This window comes from Trichoplusia ni, chromosome 5, assembly GCF_003590095.1.
Source record: "Trichoplusia ni isolate ovarian cell line Hi5 chromosome 5, tn1, whole genome shotgun sequence".
Classification (NCBI taxonomy): Eukaryota; Metazoa; Arthropoda; class Insecta; order Lepidoptera; family Noctuidae; genus Trichoplusia; species Trichoplusia ni.
Genome location: NC_039482.1, coordinates 279,409 through 297,910, shown reverse-complemented (window position 1 = coordinate 297,910; position 18,502 = coordinate 279,409). Strand labels below are relative to the sequence as shown.

General features: G+C 33.0%; 2 protein-coding genes across 4 annotated transcripts in view; one reads left to right on the top strand and one right to left on the bottom strand.

Annotated features, from left to right (window-relative positions):
* LOC113493921 (serine/threonine-protein kinase OSR1-like) overlaps nt 1-11,240 on the bottom strand; it is a 23,136-nt gene extending 11,896 nt beyond the window's left edge. Inside the window, exons 1-7 of one of the 3 annotated variants that reach the window (XM_026871953.1) lie at nt 11,014-11,240; nt 7,949-8,047; nt 4,266-4,317; nt 2,127-2,313; nt 1,638-1,762; nt 1,304-1,397; nt 880-1,024 (exon numbers count right to left, since the gene is read on the bottom strand). In XM_026871953.1, coding sequence (XP_026727754.1) covers nt 880-1,024; nt 1,304-1,397; nt 1,638-1,762; nt 2,127-2,313; nt 4,266-4,317; nt 7,949-8,047; nt 11,014-11,099 — 788 coding nt within the window. In that variant the 5' untranslated portion in view covers nt 11,100-11,240. Of the gene's footprint in view, nt 1-879; nt 1,025-1,303; nt 1,398-1,637; nt 1,763-2,126; nt 2,314-4,265; nt 4,318-7,948; nt 8,048-9,519; nt 9,694-10,176; nt 10,293-11,013 lie in introns of those variants that run through there. The other 2 variants (XM_026871952.1, XM_026871954.1) reach the window with 2 other exon arrangements.
* Nucleotides 6,651-18,502, top strand: LOC113493925. The gene is made up of 6 exons (XM_026871960.1): nt 6,651-6,874; nt 13,579-13,779; nt 13,996-14,058; nt 16,132-16,260; nt 16,889-16,962; nt 17,999-18,502. The coding sequence occupies exons 1-6, from the start codon at nt 6,848-6,850 to the stop codon at nt 18,090-18,092; spliced, it is 588 nt and encodes a 195-aa protein (XP_026727761.1). The 5' UTR covers nt 6,651-6,847; the 3' UTR covers nt 18,093-18,502.

Genomic DNA, 18,502 nt, shown 5'->3' with positions numbered 1-18,502 from the left:
GACTCGATATTACACGTATTTCAGAGTTCACAGAAATGAAATGTAACACTTGCCTTACCAAGAAAAGGAATAACATAAGTATAAATTCTCGTAAGCAATTGCATAGCAGCTTTAATGCAAAATACGCATAATTTGAGAAGAAATACGATGTTGCAGAAGCATAATTCGCAAAGAAAGCCTTTTATGTTGTTATTGAAATATATTTAGCGCAAAAATGAGGTCATGTGACTGTTTACGGCGTGAAATCGTAGATACTTTCGCAAAAACATGTGCATTTGTTTAAAGTGCAATATTATAGCATATTTTCTGCAACACATTGTTGGTTTAATGGTATGTGTTATCCATCTCTCATATTACACGTAGGTAAAATTAGCCATCTCTATTTAAGATTAGAATATTGTGAAAAAGCACATAGCAATCAATCACTCTTGTTGGATAACAAAACTAAATAACTGACTTTACACAACATTGTAGTATTTATCAAAATATTTATATTTATTCTTTTCCATAGTATAACTTTTACCAGCAGCAATTTGTAACTGTCATGGCAAACAATTATAGAACTTATATGGCACAGCAACTTTAAAAAATGATCAACGAAACTCAATTCAATTATAACTAAGAATTACATCAACTGAAAAACAGTAGTTTCAATATAAATTCAATGGCAAACATGAATGTATTTATCATATTTTAATTGGCAGACATTTTCTTTTGGATTTTTTTTATTGAAATTTATATTTTAGAGCTATCACCAACTTTAAAATTAAACTGGTAGCAAATATGGACATAACTGTGGACACAATTGGTCACATTATAACACTAAAAGCATTACCTTATACAAGGGTCTAAAGAAACATAATGAACACATTAATTTACCTGTGAATTTGTCCGTTACTATGAAAATATTCTAATCCTCTAAGGACCTCTTTAAGAACTGTGGCAATAGTTGCCTCATCAAACACACCATGCTTGCAGTTTGCAACTTTCATCTTATGTTTTATCACATCTAGCAAACTGCCACCTACAACATAATGCATAATTAGAACAACATTATAAAAAAAATTCAGTGTTAAAATTGTGAGACTATTAAGTTATGGACTGGTATGTCATTTCTCAACAACGGTTGTCAAATATAGGCTAATAAAGAAAAACTAGTTATTTTTTAATTTGCCGGCAAAAATATACACAATAATTTGATTTAAGCCGGGAAAATAAGAAATATATACAAAAGCAAAGTCTTTAAAGGTTGATAAATAATTCAATATTTTTACAGGCTATAGTAAAAGTAATGGTGCTTTACCTTCAAGAAGCTTCAGCACCAACCATAATTCATCATGCACTACGAAACTTGTATAATATGTCACAACATTTTCATGATTACAACTTGACATAGCCTGTAAAGAAATAAATAATAATAATACATGTTATAAACTGAACTCACTACACACCATTTAAATAAGAATAATGATGAAAATTATCTACAAGTTGTTTGTACAGCTTCAACTTGTTTTAATACGCTAAAGTCCATGACAATTTTGTTAAAAATTTTACAAGTATTTACTAAGAGAAGGCAAGACAATTTCATTATAACTGGTATGACAAAATATCAACATGTTGGCATTGACACTATTTACCTGTATCTCCTTTAGTAGTTCATCCATGGATGTATTCCATTTCTCTAAATTAATACGTTTTATGGCACATTTCTCACTACGCGGCTTACAGAAAGCCGCATGGACCACTGCTGTGGCCCCAACACCTAAAATCATAATAATTCAAGTTTATATTTATGCACAAGAGACATTATATTTACATTATTTTTTAGTTATTTCCTTCATATGTCTAATGCAAATGTTGTCATTCTTATTTTCCAAACATATAAGCAGTACTTTATAAATGTTCACGGTGTTTCTGATAATCCTTGTTGTAAATAATACTAATTACAAGGCAAAATCATTAAATCTCCAAAGAAATCACTGAAATATGTCGATCATATGGAATTTGACAGATTGACTTATTTAGTTCACACACTGAATAAGGCTATAGTAAATTTATTTAGACTTTTGAATAACAGTAAAATGTATCGTAATCTTTAGTTATTAAATATTTAATAAAACACTTACCAATAACATCTCGTAATTCATAATCATCCTGACTATTGGGCCATGGACACAAGTTGTTTGCAGTAGTCGCCATTTTGCGAGTGAATAAATTTCCGATACCTGCCGCGGCTGTTCCGATCGAGAGGCGTGCGGCTCGCGCATATGACGACAATGCGGTTATCTGACGATCGCATGCTCCGAACGATTTCTGATTATACACAAAGTAAATAATGCTAACTCAGAACAATATCATTAAATATAGTACGATTATATTTTACACATTTTAGGTAGATTAAAACATTTTGAAATTTATTTTTAACTTTATTTGTAAAGCTACACTAACGTCATCTATTATTTTCGATGAAAACTTTTTCCAGAACAATCGTTTCAGAAGTTAACAATTAAACCATAATAGATGGCATAATTAAGAGTTTCATTGTAAATGATTAGAACGAGTGTAAGCATGGCTCGGAGGATTGATTATTAAGTACCTATATTATGTATCTTTAATTTTTATGAGATATTAATTTCGCTGTCAAATATATTAAAGAATGTATATTATTTTATTAATAACGAAAACTGGTCTGATCTTCGTAGTAACGAAATTTATCTTTAAGTCAAGTCATATTATGTAGGTACCGATAACATTTACGTTTAGTTTGTACTTACAATTCATTTTGGACCTACTTAATAAATTTCTGATGTAAATCACTACTCGCTACATTTCCTAACATGTGTCCGTTTGTGTGTGTAATTTAACAGTTCGACCGATTTTTATGATATGAGGACATAATGTTTTTTATACAAACGGCCTGTTGGCGTTTGACGTAGTTTTACACATCCCTGAAACATTCTCAGGTACTACATTTTACACACCTGGGTTTTACTCATGACGTTTTCCTTCACCATTTCCAGCATTTGATATTTTTTTTGAAAAACGCGAATGAATTAGAAAATGTTTTGGATGAGTGGTGCTTATATCTGAACCTCCGACCTTTTACTTGGCAGTCCAACGATTATACCACTAGATTCATAGTTAAACAACCTGACAGTACCTAACTATGACGCTTGGACTATGGAGTTAAGGAGCTGAATCAGTTGTTCAAAAAGTAAACCAAAACATTGTTTAGATTGCAAATATGAACTAAATTGTTTTTTCTTGTAAATATATTACTGTGTCATGGAATAAATATGTTCTACATACCTAGTTTTATAAAAATGCTTAATACCACTATTGTTAACCTTTGATCATACCTAATTGAAACGATAAATGTCTTGGTCACTTTTTCTTCTTATTTCACAACTAGCAGTTGACCGCGACTTCGTGCGCGTGGTTAGAAGATATAAGTTAAAACACTTTAGGTTACAATATCGCATTTTCCTTACGGAATCCTAATATTTTTGGAATAAAATATACCTACCCTATGTTAAGCGGGAATAATATAGCTTCTCAACAGTGAAAGAAATTTTTCAAATCGGACCAGTATCTAGTTTCGAAGCCTCTTCGTGTCAAACAAACAAATCTTTCCTACTTAAAATATTAGTATAGATTTGTATGTAGTGCCCGACGCCCAGTATCGGTCCTCCCTTCCTTTTTTTATTGTAAATAATTTTAGTACCCACAAATGTTTTTTGGTTAAGGGCATAAACTAGACAATCAATACAAAGTGAATAAAATGAAAAAGTCTGTCTGGCTTTCACGCTAAATCTATTTGGTACACAGATAGTTTAGGGCCTAAGAAAATACATAGGCAATTTTTTACTGAAAAAAGGTAATGGGGTCTATGGACTATGCTTGAAAATTGGCTTAAATACTGTTTATTTACAGCGGTTTTTAGGTACCTACCTATCTTGATTTTAATGGAAGGTAATGGAATCACCGCGCGTTGTAAACTAAAGCCCATGTGGCAATAACTGGTATCTACTGAATAAGGGGAAAAGACAATTTCATCAACAGACAGCAAAACATATTTTGATATTATTTTCAACCGATTTCCACAAAGGGGAGTTCATCAATCCGTGTGTTATCATTACTTTTAAAATTAATGTTCCGGATTAGCTAGGTTCGTGATATACTTATGTCAATAACTACCTACCTACTTGTTTTTATTTTAATTTATTGAAATCAAACAAAACATTGTTGTTGAGTTAGAAACATACCTGCCTGAATACTCCTTGTGCACCCGGAGACACGATGTCACCCGACATATCCCTGAAAATGACGTCACACTAATAAGATATTATACACATTAAAGAGATGATTGAATATTCGAAGAACTGTTTCTTTAAACTATTCCCAAAGTTACGAATTGAATTCTTGTGTCGCAAGGGGTATCACAAACATTCAAGTCTCATGCACACAGACACCACTCAGTAAAGCATTCGTGAATCACACAAACTTTTTGTCCTACGCGGATATCGAACCGGCGACAAGTCGCGTTCACAGCGTTTGGCATTGCTTCCTCAACCACTCGGCTCCCTAGTCATAACGAACTATATTTAGGTATAAGTAAATAAGTATTTTTAATTATTCTTATTGGTTTCGACTACATAACACTTACATGCCAGTACCGTGTACACCAACTATTCTGACCTATATGTTGGTATGTGATTAAATCATGTATTATGATACCTATTGCAACCGGACCCGCGATGAGTATAATATAATAGAAATATCTGATTGCTGCACCAATACGGCAACGGTACGGCAACAGTGTTTGTTACCTAACTTGCAATCAAACGCTACAAAATCAATCGCTGTCAAAAATTACAAAGCAAATGTCAGCGTTATTGCAAGTTTTTGCTGTTGATGTGGTTTTGCGAGGTAGATAATACCGCTATGAACTAAGTAGTTCCTCGTACTGAGCTTGCGGAAGCTTTGAAGACAAAAACAATGACCCATTATTTCATAGGAATGCAACCTGGCTATTTATGATTACGTTTAAAAAAAAAACAATGTGCGAGACTATCTTAGGTTTGTATGAGTCAGTCTTAATCTTTGCCTAGATTTAATTTAGGTTTATTTTATGGATGACTAGGGTAAGATTTAGAATTTACCAACTAGCTTGAAGGTTTAGCTAGGGCTAGGTAGGCTAGATAAAAAATGGCACTAGTGTTAACATGCTTATCATTATGTTTAGGAATGGGCACTAATTAAAGAGACGGTGGTAGGTGTCCGGATTATAATAAAATCATTTTATTTGTTATAATTAATTAAAAAAGATTTGTTAAGTATGAGGTGGCTGTTATTCCTTGATTCCGTTTTTTTTTGTTTCTCAGAAATTAATGTGTGAATTGAGTAAGATGACATTTAGAAACAATTTTGAAAGACAGCTAGACACATACGCATTTAGAAGCAATTTGGATGGACAGCTAGATGAAATACATATTTTAACAACCTAATTAAAAAAAAACTAGCTTTTGAGTTAATATATTTATTATTTGGGAATAAAGTATTCGTCAATACGAAGCAAACGGGTCCGAGCTAGCATACGTTGTTTCATTTATTTTCGGAACTCCGATTCCAGTTCCAGAACCAGGACCGCCTATGTAATATTTCAGTCATCATAATAATATATGCATCTAAAATTTTAGCTCAACAACAGACGACGATTCAGGTAAAATTGCATAAGTATGTGAAAAGCAACTCAGGGCACGCATTTAAATGTCACCATTCTTATTTCCTACACACAATTGGTAAATATACCTACTAAACAACATTATTTACCTAGCGTTGATAAAAACAAACAAAATCCCGTCTCATCCTTTACTTAGGTTGACAATTATTTTTGGCAAATCACCGCAAACGTTTTTCTTAAAGGATTTACGAACGTCCATTACCAAAATTAAATGTCTAAGAAAAGAATACACTTTCAACTTTTTATAAAAGGTTCTGATCTATGAAAAGCTTTGCCTGTTTTGATTTAGCTAATGACGTAGATTGTGTTAATTAGAGGACGACATTTCAGTATAATTGTCGGATATAATCAGAGAATTTCCCGGCTGATAACTCCGTTGTAATCTCCCGGTGTTAAAACCAACTAATATAGAAAATTGAAGTTTTGCTTGGCCGCCTTAGTATGGACATGACTACATTTTTAGCGAAAATTATTTAAAGGCGATGGACAGAATTTGTAATTGTTGTTTTGGACAGTGAATTTGCTTTCTGTATACGTGTACGTGACTGGAAAATTGAATTAAAAAAAAAACTACCTATAGCAAGCAAGGACTATGTATGCAGTATAATAAATTTTATAGGTTATAATAATGCTTGCAATGTAACTACTTTAGACGAATGTCCGATTAAAAAAATATATGATATCCTTAAACGACCTATGAATTTTTACGTTTAATATCGAAGGTTGGCAGTCAGCTCTGAATAAGCAAGAAATCCGATGCGAGAAAAGATGACCCATAAAATAGCTTAAACAAGCTATATCATCTTGGTTTTGTTATACTTAAGACTATTAATTTATTATGATTATTAATTTTAAACAAAAATCTAAATTATGTTTTGCGACCATTTATTCAAACAACTTCTCTAAATTCATCATAAAAGTCTATCCATACTATTCCCATCGTAGAGATTAACTTCAACATTTTTATTAAAACACTTCGGTCAATTGTGACGATTGAGATAATTCGTGTTATAAAAAGAGCTTCGGACTAGGGAAATCATTCACAAAACATAGAGTTGTGGATCAGCAACATTCTAGTCCCAGGAGGAAAGTGCGCATCCCAAGATGACAGTGAAGCAGTTCATTATTAAGGTAAACTAATATTATTTCAGTGTTAGCGTATCAAAGCACTATTAAATGATGGTCTACTCACGCGTATTTATCGGGGTAGCCCGACTAGTTTCGGAAACAACCGGTGTCCCAACCAACAGCTCATGATTAAGGACTCCGGTTGGAACATTGGACATCATTTAATAATGAATCATTCTCACGATAGTTACTATAAAAAAAATATCAAAGTACGCAAAACTTTATATCACAACAAAGCTTGCAAATTGCTGGACATTTAAACCCCTTAAAAAAGTTGTAATTTTGTTAATGTGTGGTCTACAATTTTTATTACCGAGAAACCAAAAATGACAATTGAGTATTTTATCCAACTCCTCGTTGTTTCTACCCCTGAGTTTTTAATTAATAGACAACAAAATACTCCTATCATTAATAGACATAACGGAATATTAGAATTTATTTTGATATTTTTTAAAATTTAATTATTTCACGAAATTGTAGAATACGAATCAAAAGACACTAACTGAGAACAGGAACATCGGAAAATGTTAAATTAAAATCAAGGCTAAAGATAGACTAACGTATTATTTCCTGTAAAGCTATCCATCTTAAAAGTAGACTATGAATAGCAATAAGTGGCGCGACTGTCAGCTTGCAAATAAAATATGTGATGGCACGTAGACGCTATCCTTGCTGCCAAGGTCTTGGCTTCGAGAGGGCGACACAAAACAAATTGAGCTCACATTATTAGGACTGACAGTCCAAGTAAAGGTCTCCAGATTAAACTAATTTTATTAGCTTTTGACCGCAGCGCGTCAATTGCGAATAGCTCTGCTTGTTGGCTATTCAAACTGACTCTAAACCTTTTTAGTACCTTTTTAAAACAGTGTTAAAGTATTCACACCAAAGCGTTATAATTTCATAAAAATACTTTATAACTGCATAGGGCTTGTTGCATGTTACAGCCTCAACGATAACAAATGTTACCTATTAAACACAATATTGCTTAGTCTTCGATCTTCCTTTAATTGCTCAGACTACAAGAGCAGGAGTTAATTGTTCAGCATTACATAAAATTATAAATACATATGTATTTACCCGGATCGTATTTGTGTGATTTTGAACATGCCTCCAGTCTCCGGCACCGGCTCCATTCTGATGGTGCCATGATGTTTCCGCATCTCCGCCAAACGCGAGCTGAAGACAGACAAATACACCTTTATTATATAAAGAAAAAAAAACAATAACAATTCAATACCTATCACAGGGAAACTTTTTAAGAAATATATTATTTACACTGATTCGTTCAGAAATAATTTCAATTATTTGTACAAAATCAAATTGATAATTTACCACTTCACCAAAAATGAGACCATTATCAAAACAATTAGTAAACCACTAAGTATTTTCCAAATCACAGCATTATCAAATAATATTATTTCGATAAAGTCTATTCGCGAATGAATACCGTCAGTCACTGAACGATATATAAACCAATTCTATTATAAAATCAATTTTACAATGTAGACGTTGTTTAAGAATATAATCTATGAAACATTTAAAATACATCTACGCAATAGGCGTAACTTACCGTGAAAACCTTATCGAGGAAAATCTGAACCGTTAGAGTATTTTATAGACTTTTCTATCAGGGTAATAACGTCAGAGATTACGACTTAACATTGGAAGGAATTTTCATTTATAACATTAATAATATGCAATTTGTTATTCATACAATACATACTCTATGTCTAATATAGTGCAAAACATGTGCATTCAGTCACACGATCCAGAAGCAAACGTCTGCTTCTACTAAGCTAAGCAGAGGATAAAGTGATATAATTATAGAACGTCATCGAACATCATCTCTCTTCCGAACCCACAATACTTAAACGGTTGGCCCCCAGAAGTTGCCTTCGACTTGTTTGACGTCTTGTCTCATCACGTCAAAAGACTGCGTCAGTTCTCCAGCCTTAACAAGTGGCTGTTCATTTGTCTAGGCTATTCTGTAATAGGCCAACATATTCTCGGCCGTGCTCTCGAGTGAGTTAGTCCGATATAGGTTGATTCACCAGTAGATATTCAATCCAAGAATAAAAAAAAAATGTAAAATTTAAAGAAATACTATTTAAAAATTACTACTTGACGAATTTGGACGAACAGACGGGTATCCGAACAGAATTTTAGATAGATATGTGAGTGGGATGTATAATGAGACACTACGCGACTTATTTTAAGACGTTCTTACGTTTGTTGTTGAAAGATTACTACAAATGCTAAATTTAGACTTTACAGAGAGGCGTAGGTGCCATTGGTATTATGTCGTTGTTTGCAGGATGTAAGGTCCATCCTCATTGAAACAGAATGGGACGCGATAGGACCCATTGCGTATAATGTACAACAAGCGATTTGTACAAAATAAATAAAGAACTTATTAATAAAGAACTCGGCAGTACACGCTGGACTTGATAGAAACAACCAAATAACATGGAACCGTAATTTACTATAATTTATTGGACAAAAGTTATTGAAATATACCTAAGTTTATAGATGTGGAACGGCAAAGATTGATAAATCTTTACTTACCAAGAAAAACGAAAAAATAACCTATAGGTATTAAAATACAAAAATACTTTTTGATAATTACTTCAAGAAGATTTAACACAAACCTGATATCGCTTTGGGCTGTTTCCAAAACAGTATAAAATCTGCTACAATTAACTTCCATTGGCTTTGCTGGTTATGAGAGATTCACAGAGATAAAAAAACTCAACCTACACCAAAATGCAATGAACTCCACAAAGATACAAACAGTTCAGTATTAAACGTTTAGTGAAATAAAACTCTAGAGAGCTTTAAATGTGGGTAAGTTTAAAATAATCTTACAGTAAATAAACATCTACCCACAAAAACAAAAACAAAAAATGAAATAAATACAAACAGTAATACTAAAAATTAATCTTGCGATCCTAAAAACTCTCAACCCCCGCAACTTTTAAAAGGCTCGTCCATTTTTTTTCTTGTCTAAGAACACTCACACATCCTTTAGTACAAAACAAACTACATCAAAATCTATCCATGTGTTCGAGAGCTATGATGCCACAGACAAACACTTCAAACTTATATCACCCTTATTTTTGTGTCGAGGGTTAAAAAAACATAAAAAATTATTTTAATCGATTATAAAGACCTTGCAATGATCGAGTCAAGTAGGTAGCTATTTATGTAAATATCTTCTACCTCAACAACAATGGTACGAATCCATAAGAAGACCATACCATGATTATTTCGTCGTGAATCAAACAGCTACGTAGGTACCTACTCACCTCACATACAGTGGTACAAATCCAATTGATTGCAGAATAGAATCCGTCCCATAGCTTGTATGTCGATTGATCGCGTCACAGCTCACATGTACAATGTGCATTAATCAAACCAACGAACTCAGATTCGCACAGTTAGGGCAAACAATAGCGTCGTTAAATATAAGGTGTGTTCTTAAATACTTTAAAGTCATTAGGGGTACCTAAACTATTGGTGGTTGTAGGTCAAGTTTAAATATTTGGATTCAGATAAATTTATTTATTACGTTGTTTTTTTTAGGTAGGTGTACATTCTGCCCACGATAATTATAAACGTAGCAAGTTAACTATCACCTGTATATGTTTCAAGGTATAGCAATATTAACACTAGTATCTATAATACTCTGTAGTTCACTGTTGTTTAGCATCGGTACATTTTGTTAAACAGTAAATTTTCTCACAATCACGACAAAGCAAAAATATTTTTTCTGTATCAGAATTACCATAGCAACAGTTGTTTCGCTATTCAGGATCAAAGTACCTAATTATGCAAGGCAGTATTTACTCGATCATAGTATCATTGTTATAATCTTATACAGTAAAATTCATTTATACACCTATAGCTATAAAACCGCTATTATTTAGTATTTATTTCAAAAATGTTGTACTTAATCTACCCTGACTAATAATTAAAAGTAAACTTGTACAATAATAAATTAAAAAGCAATACATGCAATTCGCATTAATGTGTACTTTCAATAAAACATCTGAATAAATAAAACACAGTTAATATTATGATACAAACAAGGTCTTCGCCACTTCAAGTTATTGATTTAAATAAGTAAATAAACAATGATTTACCTTTTACGCGGCACTGTTCTGAAAGTTACAATATCTGCCGACATACGTGTCTCGTGTGAAACTTGCAGGAATAATACGTTCACCATTCATAAAGTCCACGAAACATAGAAAACATGTCAGCTAATATTCACTAGACGAATAGCAAAATACGGCAAAACTGATGTAGGGGCCATCGTCGAACGAATTGGCCGTAATGCGAGCAAAACGTACAGTGAGCAACCCACAGGCCAAAGTTGTGACCGCAGGGTTCGACAATCACAGAGACGTCTATAAAAAACATTTTTATTCTTCTACATTTTTGGGTTACCTTTCTTCTTTCTCTTGAATAGAATGGAACAGGTTAAAAGTTATCAGAAAAGTTGAGACTTCTTACATTTGGGCAATGATCATGAATGTCTTACTTACTATGAATTGGTAAGTTTCTCTTCTTGTACAGCCACTACCAGCTAAATACTGAACTTTAAGTGTAAAAGAATATTTTTATTTAACCAAGTCAACTGTGCTGTATCAGGATAATTTCTTGAATTCCCAGAACCAAGTCAGTTCTGACACTAAATACTGTCGATATACCTACCTACACATTGTTGGTCTTTCATCCACATGTGTCATAAATACCAGCCTACATAGGTTTGAGCAGCTTCACCAGTCTAACTGACTGCGGGTTGGCGATTTCAGATATCAATATTTGAAGTCCAGGTGACTTCATGTCGTTTTCTTCACCGTTTTGTCTGAGAAGTCTAAAAATACTTGAGGAAGTTCACACATATCTAAAATGGGAGAAGCTAATAGTAAAAATGAGTCCCGACAAAATGTTGTCAACCCCTGGGATCCTGCAGTGGCCGAAGCAGAATCTCTCTACGAATGACTGCCAATCAGAGCGCAAGCCACTCGCGACTAATCAACTGAGCATCTCGCACAACGTGACGCGTCGATGCTGACACAGAACACACGTCACTTCATCTAAAGCCCTACCTATCCTAATAAATTCACATACAATACTCTGTACCGTTAGCTAATTCTATCGTAATAATGGAAATTTTGTCTTAATATGTTACCGATTTTTGTGGTTTGGTTGATTTTTGAAGCAAAGTACGTAAGCTCTATATTTTATTGTTTATTAACTTCATCTGTCTATGACAGACAAACAGCCAAGTCTTCGTAATCTTTGTACTTTTGCGATCCTAAAATTTATACTATACTGACTTAGAGAACATATAATTGGAGGACTTGTTTTAATTATAACGTGTTGTCCCAAAGTGCGCAGCCACGTTAAACTGGAAGTATACAACTACAGCTTTGCTGGGATTACAAAAAGATAAAAGTTAACTGAAAAATCCGAGTGGGAATCGCGCGGTGCCACGGTGTCCTACGCATGGAAGTCTATTTACATTTAATACTACTTTATTTTTAATATTCGTTGCTATATTTTTTCTCTGTTAAAAGAACTAAGGAATCACTGCAGATGTTTAATAAAGTTTCTGTTTTTGTATAAGTAAGTTCTTATAGTTTATTTCGATGTTATTTTTTTATGTTACTGGCTATAGGTACTCAATATCTTAATTCATCTTATAAATAACTTTGTCTGATAATTAACAATGATATCGTGTCCTTTTAATATGTTTTTGTTTAAAAACCCAGTTCAAAAACTGTTGTAAACAATAATAAGCATTCCTTATTCAAATTTCCAGTTATTTTTGTGTAAATTTCACATTGAGATTGTTTACCTTTAGCACCTTTAGTTAATTACTTCACCAAATTTAATTTAAGTACCTATATGATTATGAAAAATAATTGATACTGTCAATTTTTTATTAACTCCTTGTGACCTGTACAATGTTTTGCACGTGTACGTTTTGTTTTTAGTGTTTTTACGTTTTCACTACTGGTATAATTAAACAGATTACTCTTTTTTCTAATTTAAATTTTACCTATCCTTTATTAAAATTTTTGCACTGTCATAAATTTGAATTTGAAAACAAGGTTTTCATTTAGCTTGACTTTACTGAATTTAAGTGAACGAACAATTACAATACCGAAATTATTATTAAGTTCAGTAAGCCACAGTGGGCAATAAAACGAATACACAAAATGTATAAATGCATCCATAGTCGGTATATCGCAAATTATCAGGCAGTAAATAAAATCATTGCGCACTGGAAGTTAATTCGATTTAAGTGGATATTACTCTGGACTATTTTCTTGACCTAATGGCCTCGAACTTGATCTTATTATTATGCTTTACTCGTTTGCTATTAAACCTTGGGTAGGTACCATACTATGGATGGGGCGATTAAAAAAACAGTACTTTATTCCCTATACTATGTATAGATCAATGTCGTGAAAACTGGCCGTTGATTAAAAAAGTTTGAAAATATTTTTTTAAGAATAACTAGAACAGATAAAACCAACAACTATAACTACTAAGACAATAAACATAAATAAATTCCTTATTAAAAAAAAACTTTCGTCTTTTTATAGATTTAAATTAAGTCGAGATTAAATTAAGTCACTTGATTTTTTTTAGCAATATTTAATCAATAGTCAAATTGTACTTTTTTGTTTCAGGCGCTATGCGTGACTATCTGCCTGGCCTCTTCGCCTCTATCGAATGAAGACATAGCTCGAGAATTCATAGAACATGTGTTAAGGATTCCCAACCCCGATAAAGTATTGAACTCCGCTCTTGACAGAATCGAGAAGAATAGACAACACGAAATGATCAAGCAACAAGTTTCTTCTAAAGCTGATTGTGAGGATTCGACGGAGGTACCTAAAAATGACTGATTATGTAATACATTTACAATAAAGATAGTTCCTTGTTTTGACGTAGATGTCAAAACTTTGCCATTATTAATCACACCGTCAAATTTTAGATCGACGAAACCGTTTTTTTTTCAGTAGGTATCCATGCTTCTAATGCCAATTGCTTTTATAGAGATAAGATGAAATGGACAGTAACTTAATATAGTTTTTCTTTAATAGCTTTTACCCGAGTATACTGAAACACTTCAAGGATCACGGGAGCTAAGGCAGTTGGGTGCACAGGTAAGATCCTTATTTACTCTCAAAGAGTATTGATAGACACTTGATAAAAGTCGCACTTAAGTGTGCTATCATTGTAATATAAAGACAACGGATTTCTTTGGGCATGTGACTTGAGTGTTTGTGGATAAAATTTCTTAGCGCGAGAGTTAAATTGATTACGTTTTTGTACTTAAATTACTTATTAATCCTTGCGGCCTAAGGCCTTGCGGTTCCATTTATGGATTTGCACGAGATGCTGGTTCGCTCCCAACGCAGGCAAGTACCAATGTGACTTTATCAAAAGATTAAAAGTACGTTCTTTGTTATTTTAAGGCACTTCTGACAAACTATAACAATAATATTGGAATCTACAATCGCCAACCCGCAGTGACGCTGACTCTAACTATTTTGGTGATCAATGCTTAAAGTTTAGCTGTATGGAACTAGGCCCAGCAAGCTACCTATAATTATTTGTGCAATATTATCACTTTAAATAAGTGAACTAAAACTAAGTGATCACGCGCGTAGAGTAAGTTTCAGTCTTTTAGCATCCAACTTTGAAATTTGACAGCATATTTCAAAGTTGGATGCTAAAAGAATACACAATATATTCCCATATTATTCTTCGTCCAAAAGTCATAGAGAATCCCACGTCTGGTCTATACGAACTACAACGCAGAATGAAAGGAGTACTTAAGGACAAATAAAAAGCTAAAGCGTCAATGGAAACGATAATTCAATTTAAATTTAACTAAACTGGGGCGGCCCCAAGTTAAGTGGATTCAGGGCAGGAGATCGTCGATTACTTTAACAGATTTGAAAACAAACCGTCTTGTATCTGTAGAATTGTAAACAACTCTTCTGATACATGATATAAGTACAATAGCTGTTGATTACGGCTTCGCCCACCTGGATGTCGACTATCGCTGCAAACATATTGTACTCCTTTCAAGCAGTCGGAAATACTCAATTCAAGGTATTAGCTACCTCCATACGAAATTTCATCAAAATTGCTCCAGCCGCTTCATATATTATAACAAGTGACAGTTCATGTAACAGTGAAGATCTATCAAACATACACACTCAATTACTTTCGCATTAATAATACTAATGCGATGCTGACAATTGGCATTGAAACATCAATATTTGTTTTCAGTTTCATTTTGGCAATGAAGTTAAGAAGTTTTTCCAGTTCGACAAACATAAATGTAAACAAAATCAAAACGTCGTAATTTAAAATCAATTACGATTTAGTCGTTAAATATCAAGTTTCCCAATTAAGTAAATACAACTATTTTTATTTTAATACAAACAGGAAATTTAAACCGAAAACAAAGTTGGCAACTTTTATATTTCGCTCCAAATTTAAAGCAAAGTAGATAGTGTTCAAAACCGAGCTGATAATTAAATAAATCAACAAAAGGTCACTTGGGAGTTAAGAGATAAATGAATCATAATTAATTACCCCTCATTGCATACTTGCAGTTATTTCAATCAGACCAGGACGATTTCATAATTCGTTGTTACTGACGTCCATCTGTGAAGTCCTAATTGGTAATAACAAAGAGTTTTTAAGAAAGAAGTTCTTAGTTCTTCGGAATTTTACATGTATACCAGCCGGCCCCGGTTATTTTGCTTTAAGAGTTGTAGGGAATTCATGTTGTAAAAAAAAACTTCCTACAACCTACCTCGGTACCTACATACGAATAAAAATAATATAGGGCCTGAAAAATAGATTTTGACAGGATAGATATATAGATCAACCCAATACACACATTTCGTGAGATTCGGTAAAGCCGTTTCGGAGGAATTTCACTACAATACCGCGACTGAGACACGAGAGTTTTATAAATTACATGAAAGCGAAATAAAACTTAGTGATTAATCAAAGAAAAGAATCTCAGAAACTAAAAATATCTATGAAAATAAAGTAAGGCTTATAAGTTTCAAATATAGTCGTGTATTAGAACAGGGGACCTAATTAGGTATTTAATTAAATTAGGAAATATTATTCAGAGTCTTTGAGGGACGCCACTCGTGATCATTTAACCAACCAGTGTTATACCAAATTATGATTTTCTTTTTTGGTTTCAGAAACATTATCCGATTTGCCATCTTGAGAGGAAAATTAAAAAACTGAATACAAACGAATACGAATACAGACCAGCTTACTACGAGGAAGTGCGTTGTACTTCAAACGAAGATATTGGAGTTACTAATGAGGTAAGGTTTTTTTTGAGATGGGTTGGAAACTTATTTCTTCTTGCACATGGTCTATTAGACCAAGAACAGTAGTAGGCAAGTGGGCAAAAAGGTCGATTCAAATGTAACGGAATTTTGGGATTATAAGAGGTTTACTAGTATTGAAAGTTGGACTGTAAGCAATCAAGTTGTGGCCATCGTTTTCATTAGTAGGTACATAAATAAACACACAACAAGTTGTACTTGTAAGCACTGAAGTTGCGGAATACCTAAACCATCTGGGCTTTAACTAAGGATGCGTAATCCCTATAAAATTATTACTATCTATATAATTAACCGTGATAATATTCATAAAAACATACGTTAATACCTTGCATCTTTGCTTTCCATCACATTTACGCAGCCGATGATGCCAAATTATGCAAATAAATTCATAAGCAAATGACCTTCAAATAAGGACATTTTCCATTATTTTCTGCTTGACTAGTACTCTTAGCCAAGGTAATGGATTTTGGCGTTATTTATATTTGTCTAGCCAATAGCACGTAACTTTAACGGAGTGGCTATTTCAAAGGATTTTGCCAATATCTGGCATAACTGCATAATTAAGTGGGTTTTGTAAGTCATCCTTGCTTCACAAATGTTTCAGATTTGTTCGAGTCTTGGGTTCGCATGCGTACAATGGAACAAAACGATACATCTGACAAGGAGACGATACACCAGGTACAAAATAAACAGATATTTTTATTTTAGATCAAAGTCAAAAGCTCCTTGTAAATCACTGGTACCAACATAATTAGGGAGAGGCTAGGACGATGATGATATTAGACCAAAGTCAATATTTAGTTCGTTTTTTTAATATTTTCTTAGGCAACAACCTTATCAAATTATTTGTTGAGAAACAATTTTATTTAAAAAGATTTTTGTCTGTAATTCAATATTATTTGTTTTTGTCTGTAATTGTGTGTAAATATTTTGCACAATACACCTACACAATTGATTAAAGCAATTACAATGTTTAGAATATAAATACTGACCTAGATCTACAAGTCTAGTCTAGCATTATTTTGTGTATAATTTTACTATGTAGGGACAGCAAAAAAATAGATTTTCAGGCTTTCTGCGACTGTATGCAAGTTTCCATTTGGAATTAATTATAAGTACACTATATCAATATTTAAGCTACTTTGTGTCTCATTATCAACTTATTAATGCGATAGTGTTCATTGACTTTAGTTGCATACAGTACGTACGAACATTGGTACAATCGAAGCTACAATACGACAATGACTAGCCAATTACTAGAAAACGAAACAATTGATGCTGTTCAGTTAGTTGTGAGTCTTGTGAGCTGTGTTGTTAATCGAAAGGTTAGCAAACAAAACAACGAGCGTCTTGATTGACTGTCACGTTCATTGTCAACTAGCCTATTATGGGCAATCGATCGATTCTCCCCATTAATATTATACCTATAAATCAATACGAGTACATATCATGTAGTGTTTGGAGTACATAGTGCATATAACTACACACTAACGTACATATTTGTGTGTATTTCTTTTTGTTTTGATCCGTATCGACCAATTTTCAGACTTATTATGGCTCGAGCCTTCTCTGTAAAGATGGATATAAGGGACCTTAACCTATTACTGAATGCAAATTGGAGTTATTGTTGAATGAATTCTACATTTAAATCTTTTAACATTTGAAATCAATAAATATTGGCGAAACAGGATCTAATCAAAACCTTTTTATACAGTGACTGTTGGGAGACAAGGACCATGGTGATACCAGCCGGCTGCGAGTGTATGTGGCCAGTACACAGACTAGGAGACATGAAACTACGGATATAAACAAATGAAGATCGATAAAATTTAAGACTATTAGTACCTTGCGAAAAAAAACACACTGAGCGAAATTGATTTAAAATTTTACTTAAACATACATATCTAGTCAATTGAACTTATACAAAAAAATGTACTTAATGTATTCTTAGTTAAGTCATAGTCTTGTTTAAATTATTTAAAAAGTTATTAGACATCCTTCACAAACATTTTAGTGTACCGTACTTATTGTGTAAGCCTGTGCGGTTAAACTCACATTGCGTATCCACTTAGATACGTAAACACATCCATGAATATAAATAAATATAACGTTAATGTTACGACAGTCGTATATTTAATACCTGTATATTATACGCTATATTTAAGCTTATTATAATTAATTGAGTAAACAATAAAAAGTAACATAATCAAAGGTATCA

Bases quoted from the DNA above. Each gene is read 5' to 3' on its own strand.
- LOC113493925 (XM_026871960.1), top strand. From the start codon at position 6,848: ATGACAGTGAAGCAGTTCATTATTAAG. The intron at 13,780-13,995 runs GTACCTAAAAAT...TTTCTTTAATAG, and splicing joins ATTGTGAGGATTCGACGGAG to CTTTTACCCGAGTATACTGA. The intron at 16,963-17,998 runs GTACAAAATAAA...CTTTTTATACAG, and splicing joins ACAAGGAGACGATACACCAG to TGACTGTTGGGAGACAAGGA.